The 27,503-nt window shown below is 41.8% G+C and overlaps 1 protein-coding gene and 3 long non-coding RNA genes across 5 annotated transcripts in view; 3 read left to right on the forward strand and 1 right to left on the reverse strand.

Annotated features, from left to right (window-relative positions):
- Window positions 1-5,780: 5,780 nt before the first annotated feature.
- LOC310752327 lies at window positions 5,781-7,893 on the reverse strand. Its single transcript, XR_014542905.1, has 3 exons — window positions 7,830-7,893; window positions 7,468-7,573; window positions 5,781-6,079 (listed from the first exon to the last, which is right to left on the reverse strand). It is a non-coding gene; the product is annotated as an uncharacterized lncRNA (long non-coding RNA).
- A 464-nt stretch (window positions 7,894-8,357) lies between these two features.
- The window catches only part of MECP2 (methyl-CpG binding protein 2), a 94,883-nt gene continuing 75,737 nt past the window's right edge, over window positions 8,358-27,503 (forward strand). The window contains exon 1 of one of the 2 annotated variants that reach the window (XM_083592396.1): window positions 8,358-8,426. Coding sequence is in view for 1 of the 2 variants with exons in the window: in XM_083592394.1 (XP_083448520.1) it covers window positions 8,549-8,583 (35 nt within the window). In the remaining variant the exon portion in view is untranslated. The other variant, XM_083592394.1, reaches the window with a different exon arrangement.
- LOC310752333 lies at window positions 8,636-25,851 on the forward strand. Its single transcript, XR_014542911.1, has 3 exons — window positions 8,636-8,795; window positions 9,617-9,816; window positions 25,287-25,851. It is a non-coding gene; the product is annotated as an uncharacterized lncRNA (long non-coding RNA).
- On the forward strand, window positions 10,829-22,530 carry LOC310752329. Its single transcript, XR_014542907.1, has 3 exons — window positions 10,829-18,006; window positions 18,383-19,571; window positions 20,463-22,530. It is a non-coding gene; the product is annotated as an uncharacterized lncRNA (long non-coding RNA).

A 27,503-nucleotide genomic window follows, 5' to 3' on the forward strand; every position in this document is an offset into this window, starting at 1 on the left:
GTTGTTTAATTGTATTTTTATTTGCTATAACCCACCCTGGAAACTTCTGGTGAAGGCTAGGTAAAATACATAATAAAAACAAGCTTGAATCTGTGTAAAGAAACCAAATAATGTGACTCTCTCTCCCCAAATTCATCTTTTCTCTTCTTCCTGAATTACTGTATACAAATAGTCTAAACTGATGAGTTCAGTGCATTCAAGAAAATTTAGTGGCCACAGCTTTAAAATCTGCCACTATAAATTGGTGATTGAATACTGTTGTATAACCACTTCCTAGTTTTTTATTTACTACAGTCAAGTTTATTGTTGTTACTATTTATAAAAATATATATGTACACTGTCAGCATCCTTTATTTCCTGTTGTAAAATATTTTTAGGTTGAGAAGTACTGCTTGGTTGTGTTTCTTTCCACTATAGATTGGTACATACAAACCGATTCAAAACATAACAGAACGTAAGTGGGGGGGCACCTTATAAGAAGCTGCTGCAGGAGCAACATCATGGGAGGGGGAATTCTAGGACTAAGGTATAACTGTGAAGCTCCTTTGTTATTTTTGCTATTAAATGCCACATGTTGTTTAAGTGATGCTGTTATATTTATAGTATTGAAATGTGCATGTTTGTATGTTATTATATATTTATTTTGCTAAGTTATTATGAAATTGTTGTGTTATTGTTTTGCTATGTTATGATATTGTTCCTATGTTATTGCTTTGCTATGCTATTATGAAACTGTTTTTGTACTGTTTGAAATGTATCCCTGTTTCTTTGTTGTAAGCCACTTTGAGCATTTTGTGTGTGGAAAAGTGGCATACAAATAAAATGAATGAATGGATGGTTTATCTGATTCTCCCCCCCCCCCCCCGCGCTGCCCCAATATGAGTTCAGTTTTTCACATTTCCACATCAGTTTGCATTTTTTAAAAAAATGTTCTCCTGAAAATTCATCAGCGCTGTGATTGCAAATTTCCATGCAATTTTGCCTAACATACACATTTTTGCTTAGCAATTTCCTTCAGAATAGTATGTTATTTTATGCAATATATGCACTTTTACAGACATTTTACATCATTGTATGCATTTTTGTAAACCCTCCTTGGCTGAATAACTGCACTGCCAAATTTGAAGATGTCTGAATTTTGAGAGATAGCCGGAGTTCGGTTTTCATATTGTTTCAGAGTGTGTGGATTAGATAAGTTTGCCTTTAAATGTCAATGAATCAAATTTCATCCCTATATAATTTAGAATGGGGGTGTCAGAGAGAACCAAACATATACATTACAAGTTAAGATAGATAGATGGTTTCGCTTATTTTTAAACTCAAAATATATCAAAATTGTAGGAAGCCCCATGTATCTGTAGACAAAAATGATATTTAAAACAAATAAATGGAAAATAAACAAAAAACTTTTTAAAAAGTAATTTTAATACGTCACAACAAAAATAAAATATGATATGGAAAGTTTCATGTGTGACAATAGTTATTATTCTCTCTGCTGCTGGAGTGATGACTAATAGAACAATCCTAACCCTATCTGCTTCTATTAAGTAGGATTAGGACTATAGCCTAAATAACTCAAGAAAGTGGATAAGATTATATCTTATAATAAGATTTTAGGCTGCAATTTAAAAAAATAATAATTGCCCAAATGTAAAATGCCAATGTATTTAAGACATGTTACTGATCAGGAAAATTAATACTTACGGTGATCACATATAGTTAATGAATGAATGCAAACCTATGATCAAATAAATTTATCTCAGACAAAATATCCAGTGTATGGTAAGAAAATGCTTTTTAAATAAATAAATAAAGTTTTATTAATTTCCATTATACAGTATAACAATAGTTATAAAAAAGAAAAAGAAAATCCCAATTTACCCCCTTCCTCGCTCTAGGACAGATCAGTCTATTTCTGTCCAGTCTGTGATTTCAGTGGTTGCCATTCTTCAGGGTTATCAATAAAGTATTTTATAATAGGATGTCATATTTCAACAAAATTGTCTTCAACATTTGTGTTATTCAGTGTACAAAAATCTTTGTTATTTTTTCTAATATAGCAATTGACCATACATTCTGTGTATAGTGAGAAAATACTGAAACCATAATTATGATGTTAACATGATTGAAAACCAACCTTTGAGATTTGTTTAACATTCTATGCTTAAAATGGTATGCCTATGTTGAATGGGGCCTGTTTATTAAAAATAATCCTATTGATTTTAATAGAATTAACAATATGCTCTCAATTTTTTTCAGCGCCATCTCCCTTAACAAGAAAAATACCACACATATAACAGCACTATCCCACCCCTCCCCGAAAGCTTGTGCCCAAATTCCCTAGCTGCTTTTTGAATTGTGGGAGTTAAAGAACAATGTTGGGCTTCTATTTGGGCATCTTCCGAGAAAAGAAACTAAAAAAATGAGTGTGTACAGTTACTAATTTTTTTTTTTTTTAAATAGGGACAATCAGTGGTACTGTATCAAATGACTGTATTCTTTTAATACTGGGAAAGCAAACACTACTGTATCAATTTGCCAGTTATATTACAGTGGCTGTTAAATTCCTTTACACAGAAGTTTGTTTGTTTCTTCTTTTATTTTTTTAAACATATTTTAATATTTCATACACACACACACATTGAATATGCAAAAAAAGGGGGGGGGACCCACATACATACATAAAAAAAGAAAAAGAAAAAGACAAGTACCTCCAAAACAAACATTTTCAATTACACTTCTATGTAAGGAGTACAAGCTGTCTCTTTACACAGAAGTTTGGAAGACATCAACTATACTAAGAAGAACACAATTATTACAAAATTGTGAGATTATGCCATAATGGTTAATTGTCTAATTATAAGAACACAAGAAAAAACTCCAAAACAAAAACATTATGCTGGTCAATATTGGTTTACTCTAATCAGACTGTGGAAACTTATGCATGTCTACTCTGAAGCAAGACCCATTGAGTTTAATGAGACTTACTCCCAGGTGAGTATAGGTTTGCTGCCTAATACTGTAAAACCCAATCTACATTTTCCCTTTGAAATGCTGTTAGCTCCTTTTTCCTAATCTTCCATGTATAAATCTTGTGATTGTGTCTGAATATTGCTTACATAGGTTTTATAGGCCGCTCACGTCTTACCTGTAATTAGTACTGGAGTTTAGTATTTTACTGAGTTGATTTTAAAAATAATAGTATTAGGTCTTCTTCTGCTAGTGCTTATTTTAGTGTAATGCTTTTTTGTTCTGATGTTTTTGTTAAATATGTTAAGTATATTTTTTCAAAGGTGTCTACAGTGGGTTTCAGCCATTAAAGGCACCCCATAAATACTTAAAAGATTTTATCATTGGAAGTTTTAATATTTACTATTTTATATTTATGGAATAAACATAAAATTATAGCTCTTTATGGTTTGTTCACCCCCCTCTCTCACACATTCAATATAAGGAACACAAAAATGTTAATATTTAATCTTAAGGATAACATACCTTATTATTTTATTTCTACATAATAAAATTTTATATTCCTCATGGATGTAGTTTTGTTAGCATAGGAAGTTGCCTTACACAGTCTCAGACTATTGTTCCATTTAACTCGGCATTGTTTATCCTGGCTGGCAGTGGCAGTCCTGTGTTTTGGAAACGTCAGTTCAACTTCCTAGTTGACCCTTCATTTATGTGGTCCTCACTGCTGATATCAATTTAACCTCTTTATAGATATATTGCTTACTTTTTTTAAGCAAAAGTTTGTTGCAATAATACTTTTAGGGGAGAAATAATTTATAACAGCTTTACTAGTTAACTATCAGAGCAATTAGGATGAGAAAATAACAAAAGCATATTCTAAACCTTATCTAGATTGTAGTATTTTAGATCATTCTAATCTGTTGATACTGCAGCTCAACTTCTTGTGGGCTCAGTAACTTTATAACTCTCTCCATCTTGACTTGTCCAGATTCCAGCCTATTGATGTTTCCTATTTGCCAGTCTCACTTATATTCCAGCTACTACACCCAACTTCTTAGCTGATCAAAAGAGCATTAGAACTTGGCTTAGTTTCTGGTTCCCCTCTGTTAAGTTTCAGTCTCCTTCAGAGCAGATTCAGATCTTTGAACCACCTAGCAGGAATAGCTTTTAACTGGAAGGCAATCAGTTTATAAATAAAACCAAACACAGAATAAGTGAAAAGTTTCATTCATTTTCTTTTCAGCTACTGTTGATTGTAATTAGCTTCTTATTATTTTAAATACCTGTTTTAACTGTTTTGAATAGATATTTTTAATGTTTTATTTTATATTTTTGTAAACGGTTTAGAGGTTTTCTTACAATCAAGTGGTATATATATATTTGTTAAATAAATAAAGTAAAAATGCATCTCACCCGTGAGCTGGCATTCTGTGGCCACTAAGCATGCTCAGTCTTACTGAACTCTTTAGGCTTCTCCCCAAACTTGCCCCCCCCATTTTTTGTTTGCACTTTTGCAAACTTTGATGTTCTCCCAAGCCTGCTGATACCTCACTCTTGTGTGTGCATGATGCTATTTTGATTACCTAAGGATCAATGATTTGAGAATTGAGTTTCCCATTTGTATACAGCATATGACCACCAAAGAGTACATGCATGTATAGAGCCACTAGACTGAAGTGACTGCATTATTTGTTTTATACATTTATATATTCTTCAGTACATGTTATGAAAGACTATAGATTGGAAGACATTTGATAGGAATTTATTTTTCTTTTAAAATTTCTATGTATGAGAAGGATGAGTTTTAGAAAAATAAAAGAGAGAACATTTAAATGTTGTAAGTTGGGCCTAGTCTATGAAATAGGGTATTATATAAATTAAAATAAAATTTAAAATATGAAAGGCAATTCCTTTGATTTGTGTAGAGACAAGGCAGCATTGCTGCACTTGTGCATGCTCATATTACAGACAACCATTGTGTGATCAAGTTGACATATTGTGTCCACTGACTGACCCAGGAGCATTTATACAGCAAAAGTGGATGAGAGAATGTGGCTCCAATCTTAGTGAGGTCACGTTGAAAAAAACAGAGGCACTGGCATGTTTGTGGTCAGTAAATTTTTTGAGAATTGGTCAACTTTGGTATCGTAGTGAAAATGGGTTGTAACTGCTTTTCTGGAAAGCTTGTTGTATGTTTTAAAAACTGCATGAGAGTCTAGAATTCAACAGGGGAGGCTTTTTCTGGAAAGTATGTACGTTGAGGGGAGAAACTCACCTGCTGGATTTTTGTTTTGTCTCTTGTTTTGTTAAGGGTTCAAAAGCCTTGTAAAAAATAAATGTTGGTAACACTTAGTTGCAAGGCCATTAGGTAAGGAGTGGGCAGGCTTGGTGGCAAACTGTTGAAGTACTGAGTTGGAAACACTAGGAACAGAAGTAACAAATCTGGTGCTTCTTATTTATCTGTTTTAAAAATAATAATATACACCCCTCTAATAACTAGAAGTGGCAACCCAACTGTGAACCAATATGTGAGTTTAAGTGGCTGCTACAACTAGATTCTGAAGTCTTACTACGGAACATGTGAAAAGCTTTACCCTTTAGTCTCACTGAAGGGGACAGAAAAGAGACCGAGTGTGTAGAACTGCTTTTATATATAGACTTAAAGGTCAGCACAGTCTTGATTCACCTGGGACATTCCCGTTTTTTTGTGTGAATCCCTGGCAAATTGTCTCATAAAAGTACTGGGATTTATGGCTGTATAGAAGCTGGTGCTACATTCTAACTACTTGGCAGAAGCTGCAAAGGGAGCAATTAAAACTTATTTTATTGTTTTTATTCCACTTCTGCCAGAAAGGCACTAGGGGCAGATGCAACTATAGTTAATACACATGGCAAATCACGGGGATGGGAGCTTACTCTTGTTTTCCATACTTTTTTTTCTTTTTCAAGTCCTGGTCATGACTGCATGCTTCGCTGAAGTGAGGCTCAGGCAAGGAGCTGTCCACCATGGGATGCTACTATCAACCTGGCCAGATTGCCTACTGCTGGCAGCATTATGCAAGCCCTTCATCATCCCTGCCACTGAGTTTTCTTTCCCCTCCTTTTCCTGGAAAAGGAACAAACATTTGTGGCATATAAAATACTGTAATATCAAATGTATTATGGCATAAGGATAAATGCATTTCTTGTTTGTTTGTGCTGACTAACCCTTTGTAAGATAGTGAATACATTTTTGGATCAAACAACAATATGTATAAGGTTTTGATTTTGAAGGATTCCTTCCTTCACACATTCTCACTTTTGCATGCACATTCTTCCTTTACCCTTCCTTCTTCCTGTATGGGATGAACTTATGTGGGGCTGTTTTGATATTTCTTTGTTTTGAATCATAGAATTATAGTTAGAAGGTTGTCAATTAAAATTAAGTAGATAAGGTTTGTCTCACATGACATTCTTGGAAAACCCATGTGGCTTCTTGTAAACAATCCTCATAGAGCGATTGCTTAATAATCTGTTGTATAATTTTGGTTGGTGTCAGCATCTGGCTGACTGTTGTGTATTTTCCTGGATCTGCCTTTCCCTCATTTTTTAAGATAGCCCGACAACTTAGTTCAGTGTAAATTGTGTTGTTGGTCTCAAAATACTTGGTTGGAGTTTAGCTATAGCAGTTATGTATGAAGTCTAAGTTACACTGCTACCGCAACTCTGCCAATAATTCAAAGAGCTTGAAGCTGCAACCCTATACATATCTATTGAAAAGTAAGTCTGATTGGGTTCAATGAGAATTACGGTACTTCCAATTATGTGAGTTTAGGATTGCAGTCTAAATTAAACTTTACAAGTGCATTTCATTGTAATGATTGTAATACTTTTAATGTATGTCCTATAACTACTAATTCACCACGGCAGTCAGAAGTTTGAGGCCACATAATAAACAGATCAATTTTTTAAGACAAATACATTTATTTCAAACCATAATTTTATAAATATATTTGTTCATCACTACAAAGGATTAAATAAGTAAATTTTACTGTATGAGTAGTTTCAATACTTTTACCAGTGAATATATACTAGTATATAAGGAAGCAACAAGCACAGTCTCTGAATCTTGATGCAAAAATAAGGGTTTTATAAATACAGATGCACCCCTATTTTCATCTTTGGCAACAGCTTCCAGAGGGATACCTGTATTTCATCTGTTTACCAAAGGAAAACTTAAGCTACCACATGGTTGTTATTTTCAACTTTGAAATGTTAGAGGGCATGCATAGATTTTCTCTGTATTCTCCATCTATAATCGTAACATGGTTACTTCCCCCTTGAGATTTGTGAGCAAAGTCATGCTACATCTGCAGCACAGCACAGAGCAAGGTCCATATACTTATCTTTGTTGAATCTGTTCCTGGCAATCATGATATTGCAGATGCTGTGCTCAAGGTACTTGGGCCTGAGCGGCTGTTTTGACTGTTTTGGTTGTTAACAAAAATTGCTTACATGATATAATTTTCTTTCAGATGCTTGGAACATATCAGGCATGGCAGTTGGCTTGCATTCATGTTGTAAGGACTAGAAAATACGTTTAGACTGTGTTGCTATTTTACTAGAAGACAAGAGTGCAATATTATGAGGGGAGATTTAATGTGTTGGTGCTGCTGTTTCAACATGATAGCTGGGCACTTATCTTTGACTACCTGTGCATTTCAGGAACCATCGAAAGGCTTTAAATGAGTGACCGAATTAGTGGGGAGGGATGGAGGAAGGTGGCCTTAGCGTGGCAATATAGTGAGTAACTGAGGGAGAGCATCAGTACAACCGTGCCAGAAGACCTTGGTCTACACACATGGCCAGACTGATACATTTTTGCACCCGAGGTGAACCACAAAGCTCTCCTTCGGGATCCGCTGCTCCTGTGGATTCTGCTGTCCGAGGCAACTGCCTCACCTGGCCTCATGGGCCGGCCAGCCTGGCTGCACCCACATTCCAGCGGGCATGGTGGTCCTCATGGGGTGAGTAATGGCTGCAGAAACATGACCTTGGTATATCTCGATGGGCACATTCAAGACCAAGTAACAGGCATGGTCTTGGCATCAATTATCAGTGTTTGGAAGGTGCTTTGCCCTGAGAAGGCCGGTATCCTCCGTACCCACACAGAAAGGGGAGGGACCGCTGAGGCACTTCGAGAAAAGGGAAAGGAAAAAACCGTTAGATCCGTTACATTTCAAAAAGCCTTTTACCCGCAACTCTGCACCGCCCTCTTCGTCAGTGAATGATGAACCAACGGGCCTATCATTAGGCAGACAACATTCACGAACCAATCAGAGGCAGCGCGGGCACCTGTCCCCCACCCACTTTTTATAGTTGTTACTGACAGCACTTCCCGCCAATTCTAACGGCCGCCGGGAACAGGGCAGCCTCGCCCGTGTAGAAGAGCACCGGCCAATAGCTCCGTGAAGGTACCCTGAGTGATGGGAATCGGCATCCAATTGCAGCGAAGAGGGCGGGGTCTGGCTCTCCGGGTTTCCTCTCCGGCTCGGTTTCCCCCCTCCCCCCCCGCGGGTTTTTCGCTGCGAAGAAAATGGCGGCGGCGCCGAGCGGAGATGAGGAGAGACTGTGAGTGACCCGGGGAGAGGGGGTGGGGAAGAGCCGGGCTGGACCATCGCACCACTTGCGCAGGGGGCTCGGGCGGGACCATGGCCAGCGCCGGGGAGGGCGGCGCGGCGGGGCTGCGGCCGCTGGCTTCTCTCGGCTGGCAGTCGCTCCTCCTCCCCTTTCCCTCTGCGCGCCCAGGGCCTCGAGTGCGTCACAGCGATCCCCTCTGCCCAGTAATGGGAGGGGCGAGGAGGAGGGCGCGGGGCGCGCCCCCGGAGGGGGGCAGGGGAGGGGAGGGACTGGCGTGGGGCGCGCGCTTGAGGTCAGAGGTGACCTGTGCCCGCTCCCTGGTGGCATCTGCCAGCCGTGGCCCCTCGTCCCGCATCCCTGCCCTGGCCCTCTTGCTTTGGCAGGTGCCTTGCCCGCCCCAGTCCCTCTGGAGAGCGCCTCATGCCAAGTTGCCCAGCCCGCCCTGGGACTTCAGGTGATGGGGACACCTGGCAGCCTGCTTTGGGGGCCCTCTTTATCTCCATCTCTCACTCCGCTTGGTTCGACCCCATCGTTGCCCACAGAGAGTGGGCAGCGCAGTGGGCAGAGTGTGCGTGTCCCTGTAGGCTGTGTGTGGTATGGTGGTTTGGGCCTCCTTCAGCGTAAGCTGGTGCCTCTGCCCATTTTCTTCACTTTCTTTTTTTGGGTTGTGCAGCAAGGAGGATTGGGCTCCATCCCAAGTGCCATGGTGCCCAGTGTGTGTGTGTGTCGCTTGACTCACCTGTGCATTTCCACTGGGCAAAGCGGTGGTGAGGATTGGGGTTAGCAAGTTCAAACCTCCTCACTGCATCACGCAGAAAGTGAGGCAGGGCAAGGAAACAGGGTTGGTGGCTGATGGCTTGCTATGGGTTGGCTCTACTGGGCCCTGTCCTTTGTGCCACACCACTCAAAGAGAACGATTAAGTACCTTGGTAGGGCCTTCTAGATGGCTGACAACTAACTGGAAGCAGACATGAACTTTCCTTACAGCCATGACTTGCCCAATCTCCCTGGTCTCCTTTCCCAGAGCTGGTGGATGAGTAAGGGCAGTGGCTGCTCCCCTACACCCTTACTCAGGGTGGTACAGAAGTGGCTGCTGTCTGTCTTCACTGCCCTCAGAGAGACAATATACAAGCAAGAGGAGGTGGTAGCTGCTTCTTGCAAGAGTAGTGATTGCCTTCAGACTATCACCATCATTGCTTTTGCTCTGGGAGGCTCAACCTCAGGGTAAGAAGCTTCTTTGGTCCATCAGTGTTATTGTATTCGGCATGACATAGTCAGTATGGCCAGTGATCAGGGATGGTAGGAACTGTAGTCCAGCAACATGGGGAGCACTGGTTCCCGATCCCTGATCCACCCACTTATTTCCTCTCTCCTTAGGGTAGGTGTGGAGACTTGGGCCCAATGCATCTTCCCAGAATGAATGAGCAACCAGAAACAATTGTGTTTTTTACAAGCACAACTGCCAACTCTGCTTACTTGCTTGCTCTCCCTCTTTTTTGGGTTGCACAGTTGGGCTACCTGGGCTGATTTCTTGCAGCTACACCACCAGTAGAAAGATAACTGATGCAGAACTTGCCCTATTTATGATGTCCTTTTGAGTGCTGGATCCAGTCTTATCCATCCTATGTCTTGTACCACTGACAGCGTGAGCATGTTCATGTTTGGTCAGCGGCAGCAGCTCACACTGCCTGACTTGGCAGTATCCAGCCTTCCCACCATACTGCTTAAACAGAGAGTGTGAGCAAGCAGAATGATTGGGAGGTGGTTACTTCTGCCTTCTGTGGTTGTGCACACACTTTTGGCAGCCCTGTTGGCTCCAGTTCTCCCTGCTGTGTAGTCCAGAAAGAAAGGGCAAGTGGACATCTTCTTGTTCACATAAACTTTTTCGTTGGGCTGCCCAACAGACTTGGCCCTTACTGTTGCACCTTCCAGAGTGAGAGAGGAGGAAGTAATTGGAGGCAGAGGCAGCGGTTCATTGGTTGAGGGTCGAACCAACTGTGCATGTGCTTATTAAACACAAACTTTCCAGTCCGTTTTGAAAATTGGGTGAGGGAGTTAACTTTTAATACTAAAAGCATTTGGGTGACGAAAATTAACTCTCTCCCCCTGCTTTACCTCTCCTTGCCACTTATCTTAAAGATTTTTTCCTTCCTAGCCCATTCCCAATATAGCAAGTTTGCTGATTGGGAGAAAAAGTCAAAGCAATGAAGCACAGCGAGGTAGGGACAGTGCGTGTTTTGAATTTTGTTCCCATTCCACTTGCACATTTTTTGCTATTAAAAATAAATTCCTCCGTGCTTGCTTTATAGCCAGACTGGCAAACACGTATTTCAAAAACACATGGGCATCTGTTTTGGCCCTTGTTAGCTCATGTTTGTGGCCTGGCCTGTGCCACTTGTCCTCTGCCTCTGAGCGGGAGGGGGAAAGTAGGTGTCACTCTATTTATGGTAACTGTCATTTTCTTTGTACTTTGATGTTGTCAATCCTCAGATGTCATGATTACCAATTCTTTACCAATTATTTGATGTCCTCTCATGTTAGCTGTCTTGTGGGATCACAACATTTCAGTCACAAAACAACTACCGTATATGCAGTCTGTAGGTATATGGAGAGGGATAAAAACTGGTCTTCATCCTTTTTTTTTTGCCTTCACCGCTTGTGCTTTGGGTGTAGGGAAAAAATATCACTAATGATTTTATCCTGAATAACTTTTTAAATAAATTGTGTTGTTCACATAAGTTATTTAACACTTATTATCTGCTTCTGTTATGTATTGGCTTTGCAGGTATTATCCTATCCTTGTTTAAATTGGCCACAATTTTTTTTAAAAATCCTAGTTGTCAAACTATTTATTTGCAACTTTTCCAGCCCGGTCCATAATATCACTGCTTGCTCTTTGTAAACCAGGTTCCCAGTGCTATTGCAGTTTTGGTTGATAGCTGCTTCTCCAATTACATCCTCTCCTAGCTCAAGACAACTGAGTGTCCTTATGTCAGACATTGGAGTGGTACAATCATGTTTGTCACCTTCACCCTTATGGTTTTAGGTGGCATTTCCATCCTTCTACTCATAAAACCTTATAAGCACTGCAGTGCATCTGCTTCATGTTGTGCATATATTCCAAACATAAGTTGGCTATGAATGTTTGCTGCTTCCTTGTGTTAAAAGATCTGCCCCACCTTATCTCGCATAAATCTCTGTACAGTGCTGCAAATGTATGTCCTGAAGCCTTTGTTTACTGTATGGTGAAGATTTGGGTGTGAAACAAAAGGTGTGGCTTCTAGCAGGGTGTTCATAGAATTCATTTGATATATCAGGAGTTTTGTGTTTCTAGCCAAGTTTTGCAGAGAGAAACTTGAAAAGGTAAAAACTTCAGGCACTTTTCACAAGTGAGGCAGAGGTCATAAGTTTGGGGGAGGTATTTTGAGAGTAGGCTTTTTGTGAAATGTTAATTTAAATTTTGTGTGAGACCTTGTCTATCCAGGTATTGAATCTTAATACCATGTTTCACATCTAACTTGTCTAAAGAACTCAGTTTTACACAGGTATGTTAGTGTTGATGTGGGAAAATCTCTGCTCTCCCATAGGGTTGTAGCTACTCCCAAAGTAAAATACCAGTGCCCTGGGGGACATGATAGATTAAGATCATGAAATTGCTGTGCTGTGAACACTAATAATATGCACGCTTGCAGTGTCATAGGAAGGTGCATAAAATACAAAATATTTGTGACTCATTTTCTGCTGAGCATGCCTCTGGTAGAAATTAGAGGTGGGTGGGGCACTGGGGGTACTCTTCTTTCTCTCCCCCCCCCCAAGAATTTCAGTTTCAGTTCTTATACCTTTAACAGCTGCTTAGCAGGTCCCTTGTTTCTTTTTCTATTTGTTTGCAATTACATTATTGTGCCACCCATTATCAATTAAGTGATGTCTCAAACTGTTGCTTCTTTGGTTCATGTTTGTATTTGTTTATTAAAAAGCAGTTACAATATTGGTGCTCTTTATTTGGTTGGAAATTTATTGTTTATTTGAGGATTTCTAGCCTACTCTTCATTAAAATAATTCTAGAGTGGTAGTAGAATATAAAATATAATTACACGACAAAACCAAATTTAGATAAAAACAATATAACCTTAAAACAACAGCAACAAACAGGTTCTGCAAGGGCAAGTGTATCCATCTCCACCAAAGACTTGAGCAAATAAATGTGTTTTAACTGGTGCTGCAAATGCATCAGGATCAACACCAGTTAAACTGGAGAGAGTTTTCTATAATTGGGATGTTATTATTGAAAACATAATCTGACATGTTGCTGTGAAGCAAATGTTTGGCCTATGTGGCACTGTTAAGAGGGTGCCCCCCTTTGGATTTTTTTGGGGGGAACACCCTTTGGCTCTGTTTGGTGATACTCTGCTTCCTAGTGAACATTGCACTGGCAAATTGTTGAAGCGGGTGCTCCTTCACTTGCATCTGATTTGTCAGTGCTAGCAGAATTTGATGGATGGATTTCTCTGCCTGTAAACTTTCCACAGAAGTTGCCTGTACTACATACCCATCATCTATAGGAATAACTCCTTGCAGGACCCTCCTGGTGATCCCAGGGTGTCTGTTAGTAGAGGCAGTGTGTTTCCCCCATCCCTAAATACGCTGAATCTACTCAGAGGTCATATGCACACAAAAGGTGTAAGGAGAAGGATGAAGGATGATCTTCAACCATTTTGCCCCTTTACTTGAAGTAGGGAAAAATAGCAAGAGGATTGTTTAATTAATTAATTAATTACATTTTTACACCACCCTACATCTGAGGATCATAGGGCAGAATATTAAAATACAAAATACATAACAAAGTAATTAACAAAAACAATATCCCCTGCACACATATAGAGTTAGTCCTAAGTAATGTCCTGTTGTCATCCTGTCATCTTGGGTGTCTTATACCAGTCTTCTGTTTTTGAGGTTGAGCTTTCCAGACCCTACATACGCGGTCGTGTGTGCTCCCTGGGATGACTGATAGCCTGCTGTAGATTGAGGACACTTCTATAGCAGAAAACTTTCAAATACTACTCTTTAATTCCATAGTATCAAATCTGGGATTGGAAAAATCCTGATTGCCCAGAGGCCTAAGTAATCTGACAATAAGTTACAGTTCTGTTCAGATTCTTGGAATGAATGTTATGAATATGCCAAATTTATGTCAGTTCCTTTTGTCTCAGCCCTACGACATGGAAATATGACTAATATATCTGTCTGTCTATCTATCATCTATCTGTCTTTATATTAAATACTGTGTCATGAGATAAATTAGCAAAGAATCAATTTTTGTGGAAAACTGGGCTATTGGTTTAATCATGGAGTTGTTAATGATTTGTGTAAAATCTAGTTGTGTTGTCATAATGATGGCAGTATATGGCTTCAGTCATGGACTCACAATTACAATTCCTCAGTCACATCCACAAATGCCTCATACTTGGTGTGATCCAGATATCAAAGTAGAGCTGGCTGTGATTGCAGATGACCAAGAATCTTACGTTGCTCATTTAGAAGCTGCAGTTGTGGGAAACTGTATACGTGCCTTTTACACGAAGAGCTGCTTATATAATTTACAACAACAGTGTATCTGTAATTGTGTCTTCCTATATCTAAGTGTGAATTAGGTGACCAGTTTATTTTTCTCATCCCACTTCCTTATGACTCACCCCATCCCCACCCTTTGTTTCTAAGTCAAATATATTGGTCCAGTCTCTTGTAGCTAATATAGCCATTTCTCTTATTGTAGTATGAAGACTGTAGTATGAGGGTTGTACCTTTCCACTGGAGCATCATTTAAGACGCAAAGTAATTTTTCAGTTGCTGGGCTAAAATATGTGACAAAGACAAGTACAGACAAGTGGATTTAAAACATATTGAGCACTGTTTTCACATGTGTATTAAATTGGTGTCTGTGTAGAAATATGTTGAGTAACGCAGAAGGTAACACAGCAATGTTAAATATTTGAAGGAGAATATAAACTATTTCAGCAAATAAAGGGTATAATGTAAGGTACTTGGTCTTACAATAAAACCAGTTGTTATATACTATTGCGTGTAATGCTAAACCATGGTCAAGCACTCTGGCATAGCTATGAGGGGATTCTGGAAGCTTCCATTTCTCTTTTAGATTAAGCCCAGTTCAGCATTATGCCTGAACCTTAAATTGTTATTAATCTTAACTATAAGTGAAAGCAAGCCAGCTTTGTAAACAATGGTTTGAGGTTAACTTATTTCTTCTAACCCAGGGCGGTCCAACTTTTGATACCAAGTAGACCGCAAGAGTACTTTGACACGCACACTGCCTTGTCATGTGAGGGGGAGCGGGGCCTAAATTTGACACCCACACACCCAGTCCATGCACTTCCCTCCCAAAGCTGTCTAAGCGAGGAAGCTGGCCTTGGGAAGGAGTCGTGAGGCACTGGCAGCATCCTAGAGCCCTCCCAACTCCTTCCCAAAGCTGGCAAAGTGCTAATTAGGCTTTGGGACGGAGGTTGAAGGACCCTAGGACCTTGCCAGAGCCCTCAAACCTCCTTCCCCAATCCCAGCACCTTGCTTAATGGCTTTGGGAAGACAGCACAAGGGCTGGGGGGGTGACATATGTTGCTGAGGGCCACATGTTAGACCACCGTGCTCTAACCACAGTAAAAACTGCATTTTTCTTGGATTTGATGTCATAGCAAGCTGTGGGTAATCTAAAACAGAAGCTAAAGCTTCTTCAGTCTTCATGGTTGTACGTGAGGATGGGGTGGAATGTGCACAAGCCTGAGATTCACTGTGACCTGCTCTTATAACACTAAACTTTGGCGACTGAGGCTAAATTCCATTGTACAGTTCCCTCGCACAATTGGATGTACCGAGACTATGATCTATCTGCCATATCATATATGGTAGCACTTGAGAAATCAAACCAAATCTTTCGGAATTTAGATTTTGACAAATGTTTAATAAGTGAAAGAGTGAGTGCAGGCAATATATAGAGATTCACTTACAGTAACTCTTTAATAATGGAGTCAAAGTTGTGGTCTTATCCCTTAAGCATGCCCACAGGGGGTTGAAACGGTTCAGGCCAAACTTGAGTGCTTGATTTAGACCTGAAGGCATTGAATGTAAACGTTTTCTTGTAAAGACTAATGATCAGATTCATAGCTTTGTCCGCAGGCCATGAGATTGTAGATTTCATCCTTAGTGGGTGTAACCCCAAACAATACTCATATCCCCCCCAGCATTGTGCCCCTCTGCTCCATGACAAAGTTGGCATGATTAATAATAATAATAATAATAATAATAATAATAATAATAATAAAATTTTTATTTATACCCTGCCCTCCCCGGCCAGAGCCAGGCTAAGGGCGGCTAACACCAGTAAAATGACAATAAAAACATAATGGGGGGGGAATTAAAATACAGGTTAAAATACAATTTAAAATGCAGCCTCATTTTAATAATAGCCCATAGATCAAAACCAAAAGGGGAAGGAAACATAAGGGTCAGACTGAGTCCAAACCAAAGGCCAGGCAGAACAGCTCTGTCTTGCAGGCCCTGCGGAAAGATGTCAAGTCCCGCGGGGCCCTAGTGTCTTGTAACAGAGCGTTCTACCAAGACAGGGCTAGTACTGAAAAGGCCCTGGCCCTAGTTGAGACCAATCTAACCACCTTGCGACTTGGGACCTCCAAAATGTTGTCATTTGTGGACCTTAACATCCTCCGCGGGGCATAGCAGGAGAGGCGGTCCCATAGGTACGTGGGTCCTAGGCTGCATAGGACTTTAAAGGTCAAAACCAGCACCTTAAACTCACAATTAACTATTGTGAGGCATGATGTTCTTCTCTGTAAACACACACACACACACACACACACACACACACACACCTTTAATTGTTTCCTGTACATATCACTAGGTGAATAGAGCCTGAAATACAAAATATGCAAGCAGAATGTTTCTTCTAGGCTAGCAGTTTGCCTTTTTACTAGATGACTGCCAATTACTGACCAGCGTGAATTTTTTTTATTTTAGTTGCCAATATTCGTGTTGTCAAAAACACCTCTGGCACCTGAGTCAGCATTTCAGCATGACCTACTGACAATCCTTGTTTCTGGAAAGTGTATAAGCACCCAACATTGCTTTGTGAGCCTTAGGCATGAACTTGCTAGGTAGCCTTAAGCAAACCACTATACTCTCCATCCCAGCTCCATGTTGGAATAATCCCAGCCTACCACATAGGGACGCGGATGGCGCTCTGGGTTAAACCATGGAGCCTAGGACTTGCCGATCAGAAGGTTGGCGGTTCGAATCCCTGCGATGGGGTGAGCTCCCGTTGCTCGGTCCCTGCTCCTGCCAACCTAGCAGTTTGAAAGTACGTCAGAGTGCAAGTAGATAAATAGGTACTGCTCCGGCGGGAAGGTAAATGGCGTTTCCGTGCGCTGCTCTGGTTCGCCAGAAGCGGCTTAGTCATGCTGGCCACATGACCCAGAAGCTGTACGAAGGATCCCTCGGCCAATAAAGCGAGATGAGCGCTACAACCCCAGAGTTGGCCACTACTGGACCTAATGGTCAGCGGTCTCTTTACCTTTACCATATAGGATTGTTGAATGTGTTACTAAGGTAATGGGTATGAAAAGCTTTGAACACTCAAAAAGGAGCACTACATCAACACTTATTGGCAAGTTATGATGAGAGAATACCGGGCATCTTTTTGCATCATGTCTTTCAAAAGTTAATTGTTCAGGCAAGATACTACACTTTTGTAGATCTATAAAAATGTTGGCTCAAGGCAGACATGCTTCATTATTGTTAGAACTAACCACAGTTGGCTACCTTAAAAGTAGGATCAACATGTCTATCTTGCAGAGAGTGGAAACTCGGGAATTTCTTTTGAATTCTTTGCCAATATGAATCTCTCACAGTTCTGCAGAAATGAGTAGCCTTTAATTGGTCACGCCTCCCAAAAGCACCACTTTTTTGCTAACAGCCCTGCGATGATAATAATGGGTGAACTGTATCCCCTGCCCTTTTATCTTGTAGAGTTACCTTAAATGTATGTTTGGATACATTTGTCTTTCACAGGTAGTTCAAGAAACTCAGTTTGCAAACAGTGCAGTATTAACTGCCTCTGTTCATCTGAAGGGTTACTCCTCCCTGAGTTAAAACAATAATAAATATCTACAAGTAAGCACAATTGTGTTATCAGTGACCGAGAAAAATGTTGTATCTGCTGACAAAAATGCAGCTGATAAGAAATCTGGTTGATCTCTCTTGAGCAGGGAGTTCCAAAGAGCACAACGGAAGTTACCAAACTCCATGCTCCCGGTATTGTATTTTGGTGAAAGCGGGGCCTACCCACTTACTTGAGAGGCTGGGGGAAATATACAAGCAAAGGTATTCCCTAAGGTACACAGATGGAACGCGGGTGGCGCTGTGGGTAAAACCTCAGCGCCAGGACTTGCCGATCACATGGTCGGTGGTTTGAATCCCCGCGGCGGGGTGCGCTCCCGTTGCTCGGTCCCAGCGCCTGCCAACCTAGCAGTTCGAAAGCACGTCAAAAGTGCAAGTAGATAAATAGGGACCGCTTACTAGCGGGAAGGTAAACGGCGTTTCCGTGTGCTGCTCTGGCTCGCCAGAGCTGCTTCGTCACGCTGGCCACGTGACCCGGAAGTGTCTGCGGACAGCGCTGGCTCCCAGCCTCTAGAATGAGATGCGCGCACAACCCTAGAGTCTGTCAAGACTGGCCCGTACGGGCAGGGGTACCTTTACCTTTACCTTTAAGGTACACAGAGCCTAGGCCACCTACGACTTTAAAGATAATAACTGGCATTCAGAAGCAGGGGTGGAGGAAGGGAGTGCAGTGGGGGCACGCTGCCCCAGATGTCACCAATGAGGGGGGTGACAAAATGCCAGGTGGCACTCACCGCGGGGCCTGCAGAACCTTTGAGCCATGTGTCTCTCCTGGGAGTGACGTAGTGGCTTGGGCGCCCGTAGGCTCCGCGCTGCCCTAAACGGTCCACCTCCCGCAGAGCGTTCTGCCCTGGCTCGCGCTGCCCCGCTGGCAGCTCGCCCCACCCCTGGGCGCAGGGCACGCGCGCTGCCCCAGCTTGCTCCGCTGCTGTTCAGAAGCTTTTAAAAAAAAGCTGCAAATGAGCATGAAGAGACGCAATCGTGTTTTCCTCAATAAAGATGAGAGGGGAAACAAGTATTTTTTAAAAGCAAGACTGACTATGAGTGAAGGGACCATGTAGCAAATCAAAAAATACAAGACAAGCAGTGTGGAAAGGTGGGACATCACCAGCTACCCCACAGAACTTGCTTCCTAGCAGGTACAGCAATACTTCCAGTCTACACAGGAGCTGCAGTTCCAGTCAAAGACAAAAAAAATTGCCACAAAGCCGGTTTAGTTTTTTTTTTTTTAAAAGGAAAGGAAGGGAGAGAGGGCAATGTAGAAAACACAATAATGCAATGGTTTGGAAGCAATGCCACCTTATTATATATCAATTAGTCATCAAATACAAAAATGCCTCTAGGCAGCTTACATACACAATTTAAAATTATTTTATTTAATCATAGTAAAGTCTTATCATACGGTAACTTACCTAAGAACTGCAATGATTCAATTTCCTTTATTGATTATGATGGTGAAACTTTTATTTATTGTTGTTAGCATTTCTTTTCTGAATATAATAAAGTAGTTATTAAATTTATTATTATTATTACCATGATGTTCCATGATGACCTAATGAATTAATGGCATCAATTTCAGAGGGAAATAGTTGCATGGAAGCAAACTCTATTGTGTCAAAAAGAAAGAAAAACGAAAAAAACAACAATAAAATGGTGAAATCACACTGACTAAAGGAAATGTGTAATTAAAGGGCATTGAATGACAGACAACAGCAAAAGACTAACTAATTAAAGGACATATTTCAAACAGGTCGCGTTTACTGATTTAGATATTTGTTGTTGTTTAGTCGTTTAGTCGTGTCCGACTCTTCGTGACCCCATGGACCAGAGCACGCCAGGCACTTCTGTCCTCCACTGCCTCCCGCAGTTTGGTGAAACTCATGCTGGTAGCCTCGAGAACACTGTCCAACCATCTCGTCCTCTGTCGTCCCCTTCTCCTTGTGCCCTCCATCTTTCCCAACATCAGGGTTTTTTCCAGGGAGTCTTCTCTTCTCATGAGGTGGCCAAAGTATTGGAGCCTCAGCTTCAGGATCTGTCCTTCCAGGGAGCACTCAGGGCTGATTTCCTTAAGAATGGATGCGTTTGATCTTCTTGCAGTCCATGGGACTCTCAAGAGTCTCCTCCAGCACCATAATTCAAAAGCATCAATTCTTCGGCGATCAGCCTTCTTTATGGTCCAGCTCTCACTTCCATACATCACTACAGTACTGGGGAAACCATGGCTATACGGACCTTTGTTGGCAAGGTGATGTCTCTGCTTTTTAATATGCTTTCTAGGTTTGCCATCGCCTTTCTCCCAAGGAGCAGGCGTCTTTTAATTTCGTGACTGCTGTCACCATCTGCAGTGATCATGGAGCCCAAGAAAGTAAAATCTCTCACTGCCTCCATTTCTTCCCCTTCTATTTGCCAGGAGGTGATGGGACCAGTGGCCATGATCTTCGTTTTTTTGATGTTGAGCTTCAGACCACATTTTGTGCTCTCCTCTTTCACCCTCATTAAAAGGTTCTTTAATTCCTCCTCACTTTCCGCCATCAAGGTTGTGTCATCTGCATATCTGAGGTTGTTGATATTTCTTCCGGTGATCTTAATTCCAGCTTGGGTTTTATCCAGCCCAGCCTTTCGCATGATGAATTCTGCATATAAGTTAAATTTAGATTTAGATATTTATGGAGCTTAATTATGAGTAAAAACGCTTATGATTTTAAACAAATGAGCAAGCATTGAAGTATTTCAATGGTACTGCATGAACACTGCCTCAGTGGTGTTAAGGGGACCTAGTGTGAAAGGGACCATGCTGTCTATGGCTTGCTTTCATTAAAAGATGCGGTACAAAATTCCATACAAGCTGAAGTCTTCGAACTGCCTTAAAGGGCAGGCCCATGTAGAGTGTGTTGTGATAGTCCACTGGGAGGCTAATAATGCATGTAATGACAGACACTGACTAAAAGCATGGGAATAACTAGGGGCTGGATGTCGCTGGCATTCTGCCCAAGGCACAGGCATGCCTTGTTCTGCCGGGATTCTACGTTATTGAGTTTTCAGGGATCTGTTCTAAACATGCTCATTATGTTTGTTTGCCTACTGCTTCATCTGCTTGTTTAGGCTACTATGTTCTTAATGCCTTCTGGAGAAGGAAAAGCTCCAAAGCTTAGCAGCATCAATAAAAAATTCCCAGTAGAGGGGATGGCAAGGTATGTGTTTTCTTTGGGCAACTAGGTGGCATTTTGTTGTTGCAACTTGGAGTGTCTCTGAGTCCAATAATTTGTTAACAGCATAACTTGTGGTAAGGGTGGTTTGATTGGCATACAAGTTCTGTGGTTGTTTTTAATGGCAGCTTCAGCTGCAAAGCACCTGCCCCTTTCCTTTTTATCTTCCTTTTCCTCCTCATGCCACACAATTTCCTGTTGCTTTTAGAGTTAGATTACTATTGCATGCTACCCCAATCTCCAAGTGGTATGAGATTCCAGGGGTTCCAGGCACTTAGCCAAGGTCTGTGCTTCCTTTTTAAAATGAGGCACAGTGGACTGTGGTGTCTTTATAATAGTTGGTTTATTTATACATATATACAACCTAGCCATCTGTCATGGATAGTTTAGTTGAGATTCCTTAGGGACGTGGGTGGCACTGTGGTCTAAACTACTGAGCCTCTTGGGTTTGCTGATTGGAAGGTCGGTGGTTCAAATCCACAGAACGGTGGTGAACTCCCATTGCTCTATCCCAGCTTCTGCCAACCTAGCAGTTCGAAAACGCATCAGTGCAAGTAAATAAATAGGTACCGCTGTGGTGGGAAGGTAAACAGTGTTTCCGTGCGCTCTGGTACTTGTCGCGGTGTCCTGCTGCACCAGAAGTGGTTTAGTTATGCTGGCCACATGACACAGAAAGCTGTCTCTGGACAAATACCTGCTCCCTCCTTCTTTAAAACCTGGGCTTGAATAGGTTGCGGCTGAGAGGCTGGCTCCGACTTTAGACTCTTGTTAGCATCCGTCTGTTTCAAGAGAAAATGGAGTGCACCTTCAGAGGGGAAGTCAAACCATTGTGTTAGCAGCACTGAAGTGACATCCCTGGGGCACAAGCCTGGACTAGTGATGGGGAAATCTCCATGTCCCTAAAATACCCATTGAGTCAATCACCCATCTCCTACTACCCTTCTGAGAAAAACCCCATCCCATCCTCCCACTATATATAAGGGTCTGGTGACTTCTGTTTCAGTGTATCTGAAGAAGTGTGTATGCACACGAAAGCTTATACCCAGAGCAAACTTAGTTGGTCCTAAGGTGCTACTGGACAATTTTTTATTTATTTCGACTGTATCAGACCAACATGGCTACCTACCTGAATGTCCCTAAAATGTTAATGTTAGAAAAGAAAATACTGATTCAAGTGCCTGTTGAGAGCGTGCTCGCTTCGGCAGCACAGATACTAAAATTGGAACGATACAGAGAAAATGAGCATGGCCCCTGCGCAAGTTCCTGGTGAGAGCTAGTGTGGTAAGGCATGTACAGTGGTACCTCGGGTTAAGAACTTAATTCGTTCTGGAGGTCCGTTCTTAACCTGAAACTGTTCTTAACCTGAAGCACCACTTTAGCTAATGGGGCCTCCTGCTGCTGCCGCGCCACTGGAACACAATTTCTGTTCTCATCCTGAAGCAAAGTTCTTAACCCGAGGTACTATTACTGGGTTAGTGGAGTCTGTAACCTGAAGCGTCTGTAACCCGAGGTACCACTGTAATAGGAAAACTCCATGTGAAGTTCCAGATCCTACAGATCCCCACAGAATTTCCCCAATCAAGTAGCAAAAGATGGATCTAAAGAACACACAGGAGGCTACAAGGTTCAGGAAGAAAAGACAAATATTTAAGTGTTCACATGCAGAAATGGTTTATGTGTATGGTGGAGATATGACTGTGAACAGTGTTAAGGGTTTAGGGAAAGAAAGGGGGGTGTCCAAGAGCAAGTGAGGCAGAGTAAAGCGAACAGGAAAGGGAGCTATGTGTCATCTTTAAGGCCATATTTCCAATTTAGCAAATTTTACTAGTTTGAAACAATTGTTCAGCTCTTTTAAACTTTCCTGTGCTAGATAAAGGCAGTTTCCCAAGGCCTAGTAAGAACTTGGATCCAAAGGCTGCAACCCAGAGGTTATTTTTTAAAATACAGTGGTCCTGGCCTACTGAGCCCCCTATACAGTGGTACCTCGGGTTACATATGCTCTAGGTTACATACGCTTCAGGTTAAGAACAGTTTCAGGTTAAGAACGGACCTCCGGAATGAATTAAGTACTTAACCCGAGGTACCACTGTACATTGTAGCTTAAAGATGCCTATTTTTCTGCATATATAGACATTGGCATTTGTTACTGGCAAAAAAGATGTTTGATAGTTTCCTAGATACCCCAGTGTGGGTGGGGGAAAGTATATGTAACGGGGCCTAAATTGCAGTTCATTTTTAAAGGGCATCATTTCTCAGAAGTGGATGATGCCATAGGCTTCCAGTGTCGTTTTTCACGTTTATAGGTGAAAACCCTTTAGTGCCACTCTTTGGGCATTATTGGTCAGGTCAGAAGCTTGTTAATGCTGTAGCAGCGACCATTCATTTATATTTTTGGAAAAGTATGCTTTGCGCCACTAGAATTGGAAGTGAGGTTCTCTTGTTGATGAGGAAGAAGACGGTACTGTGAGGCCTGGGAAGCAGGCGAAGAGCTGCTTAAAAGCAAGTTGTAAAGCTGGCTGTGCAAGGGTGCTTGATAAACCAGGCTTTCTGTTGGCTTTGGCAACGTTGTGTGGATTGTATTTTTGCAAGCTGACTAGATCCTTAACAATTTCTCCTCTGTACTATGTACCAAGCTTCCAGCTTTGGTGTCTGTTTATTTGAAAAGATCATACTGTGCTGTAGTGCAGTTTGCAGCTTCTATTGCTGTGCCATCTGTATCATTCTGGTTCTCTGCCTCTCTCCCTGCACAACTGCATCACAAAACACAGTGTAACCATTTGTTAAGAACTTAGAAAAAAACACATTTGAGGATTAGTTTAAATGTTTTGTTCGTGGACTGATGGGAGACTAACAGAGAATCAACATTCAAAAGAAACTAAGGGGTGCCGCAATATCTCTGTTTGCTGTGGAATTGAGGGCCACACACAACATGATGGAGTTAGCCATGTTTATTCATCCATCGGTTGGCATCAAAACAGGCATGGAGGGAGATGAACTCTTATCCTGCTCAAACTCTTGTAATTTCAAGTTGTTTGTCTCCTCAGCTATTCAGTGTGATGTGGTAAGGTTTGCAAAAGTTGCTTTCTCCTGTCCCTGCACCTTTCTTGATGTTGAAAGCAGTCAGCCTCCCCCCCCCCGCCCCCAACAGTGGATGCTCCTGTTGTGCTTGGTTAGATGGGTCTCCTTGACAAACAGTTTGGGAGCTAATAGTATAATGTCTTCAGGGCTGCTTTTCATGCTAGTTCTAAAATACATGGTGGTGCCCTCAAGTGTTCCCCATCCGTTGTTGAGAAAAGGTATGAATATTCCAAAGAGAGGAAATTAAAGCTGGTGAACCACTTGAGTGGCTTGTCCGACAACTGCCCATCTTCTAAAACAGATTTATATTACCATTTGAGCTTTACAGGTACAGGTGTGCCTATATGGAAATAATGTATCAATTGGTCCTATGTGGTAGTTAGTTATGGTTGAAGCTGTTCTGCAAGTGATTAAATGCTTTAATCTTCTTTCTGTGAGGATGTGAATTGGCATTTTGTAATTGCAACAAGCTGTGTCATGGGTTAAAACTGAAATCAAAGAAGTGAAAATTCAGAGCAATCTTCTTCTTCAAGCCTCATTTTTTTTAAATCTGGTGCCGTATAATCTGGTGCGCCTTCCCTGGCATAAAAAGTGTTTTGGTTTTTAAAATACGTCTTAGTCAAACAATATATTTATATCTATATATCTATATCTATATAAATCTACCTATATATGTGGGAGGGGAAGAAAATGATATGATGCAAACATACGTTTTAAATGTTTCTTCTTACAATTGAACCTGCCACAAAAAAATCATGATGTTACCAATACTTGCCCGTGGCACTACAGCCCTGATGCTGAGGCTTTTATGGAGGTAGATGCAGATCAAAAGGGGCTTGCCAACAGAAGGTGAACACTGAAAATCTTGAAAAGAAGTAGTTTGCAAAAAGGGAATGAGCTGGTGTTGTGCAGATGCAGAAGAAATTGGAAATGAAACTCTGCAAGCTTATATATATGCACACACTTCCTGGCCCTTCTACAGCTGCAGCACTGTGTGCATTACTGAAAGGATGTTCAAACACCCACAACCAAAATATGAAAAGTAGCTGTTGTGGGTTCCAGGATGCTGTGTCAGAACCTGTAGCCTAAGGTTTTGTCCATACTCCTGTTTATTGTGTACTCAGTTCTTTTCCAGTGCTGGCTTTTAAATGCATAAGTATCCTGTACTTTTTAATAAAATACTACTGTTTGATGCATTATTTCTCAAAGCAGCTTCACATGGATTGGAGTCCTGAAGCCATTCACACCTTGGCTAGAGACAAATTAGGATCACCTTTGCATGGAACATTCTCCCCCCTTGACATGTACAAAAACAAAGGAATGAAGCTGTGTTGATGTGAACATCTGGGGGGAAGTGCTGTGAAAGGCCTCGGGGCAGGCACAACTTACTGGCTCTAAGGCAGAAATGTGAACACATCCTCAGTTCCAGCTTTTGTGAAAACTGTTGGTTGATCTCTGGCTTCAGTTAACAAGTTGTTGTTGAACCCCTTTTTATGTCAGTGAAAGTATCGTATTTTGAGTTTAGTTAATTAAATAGTGTTGTGCTGACCTGTGGTTCCTGTCATAAATCTGCCTTTTTCATGAGTAGCCACGTTATAGTTTGAATTATGGAAGTGATTTGCAGAAAGACTCCCACACCTTCTGTAGAACCAAATAGGATATAAAAAAGCTTCCCTCGGGGGGGGGGGGACCACATCACACTAAACTCATATTGACACTAGAAACAGAATTTGTAAAGCACTTTCATCTCCCATTATAAGTGTTTGGGGGTTTAATAATATAGATTTTTGTGGGGGTGGGGTAAAGGTAGGGTTTTTATATTCAGCTTCTGCAGATGTAGTTATGAAGATGTTTATTGAGGCTTTGCAACTTTTGATTGGAAGTTGCTTTTTTTAAAGTAGTTTAGGCTACTTTTAAAAAGTAGTAGTAATTCAGGGCACAATGCTACACTCATGTTTTGCTGGCTTATCAGCTACAGTGGTACCTCTGGTTGCGCACGGGATCCATTCTGGAGCTCCGGTTGGATCCCGAGGTGTGCGTATCCGGAGGTGCTGCTTCTGCACATGCGCGCGGCATGGTTTAGTGCTTCTGTGCATGCACATGTGGCAAACCCCAGAAAAATACTTCTGGGTTTGCTGCGCACGTATCCCGAAGGATACGTAACTGGAGGTGAACGTACAAGTAGAGGTACCACTGTATGGGATTTGTCAGAAACTCTGCTGTGAAATGCAGAGATTGCCATCCTAAAAGGAATGGGTGGGATGTAGGCATCACAGAGGAAAGGCATACTCACTGCTGCTTATTGACTTCAGCTGATGTGCAGGGGGCAGGGAAATAACAGCCCCTATTTGCTAACTCAGCACTGGATGTGGCATGGGTAGGCAAACTAAGACCCGGGGGCCGGATCCGGCCCAATCACCTTCTAAATCCGGCCTGTGGTTGGTCAGGGAATCAGCGTGTTTTTACATGAGTAGAATGTATCCCTTTATTTAAAATGTATCTCTGGGCTGGGTTATTTGTGGGGCCTGCCTGGTGTTTTTACATGAGTAGAATGTGTGCTTTTATTTAAAATGCATCTCTGGGTTATTTGTGGGACATAGGAATTCGTTCATCCCCCTCCCAAAAAAAATATAGTCTGGCCCCCCACAAGGTCTGAGGGACAGTGGACCGGCCCCCTGCTGAAAAAGATTGCTGACTCCTGGGATATGGTGTAACCCAACACTTCGTCCCAGTGCACCACCACCAGTACACAAACCCACATGCAGTTATATATGACCCCATGTCATGCACTCTTAGAGCTCACAAGAGGGAACTTTGGTGACTGGAAACAGAGAGTGAAAGGGCACCTCTTACATAAAGAACTTCTGTGAGGCATGGCAATGAGCCATTCTGGGATCCTACATGGCAGAGCTGGCCTATCAATCTGTGTAGCTCTTCCCCTGACTGGCTCAGTTTCCAAGTGTGGGGTCGTGCCTTTTCTTTGAACCTGGGGATCCCTGCCCAGGCAGGGCTCCTACAGGCTCTGGACTCCTGTTACCTATGACTGGGTCTTGTGGCTGGGCACTGACAGTTCCCCATGATATGTGTATTTCCTGTCTGCTGTTGTGGCTGAGTGATTAGGGAGCTGTTCAGTGTGGGTTTGAGTGCATGCTCTTTTTCCCCCCTCAACATAAAAGGTGAGTAGGGACATTTGTTCCCTTCCCCCTGGTGGGCCTTGCAATACCATTTCCTACTTCCCACAGCAGGAGGGCTATGTGGGCTCTCTGAACTGTGGTGGGAGCTGTGTTGTATGGGCTGTCCTTTCCTTTGGTGTCTTGTGCTCCAAATGGTGGTTGTAAGCAGCACAAGAGAATGTAACCACATAGTGGTTGCTGGCTGAGCTCCTAAAACTGATGGAGTGAGGGTGCTGTACTGTTGTTTTGTGGAGCT

Source organism: Podarcis filfolensis (assembly GCF_964270895.1).
Source record: "Podarcis filfolensis genome assembly, chromosome: 17".
Lineage (NCBI taxonomy): Eukaryota > Metazoa > Chordata > Lepidosauria > Squamata > Lacertidae > Podarcis > Podarcis filfolensis.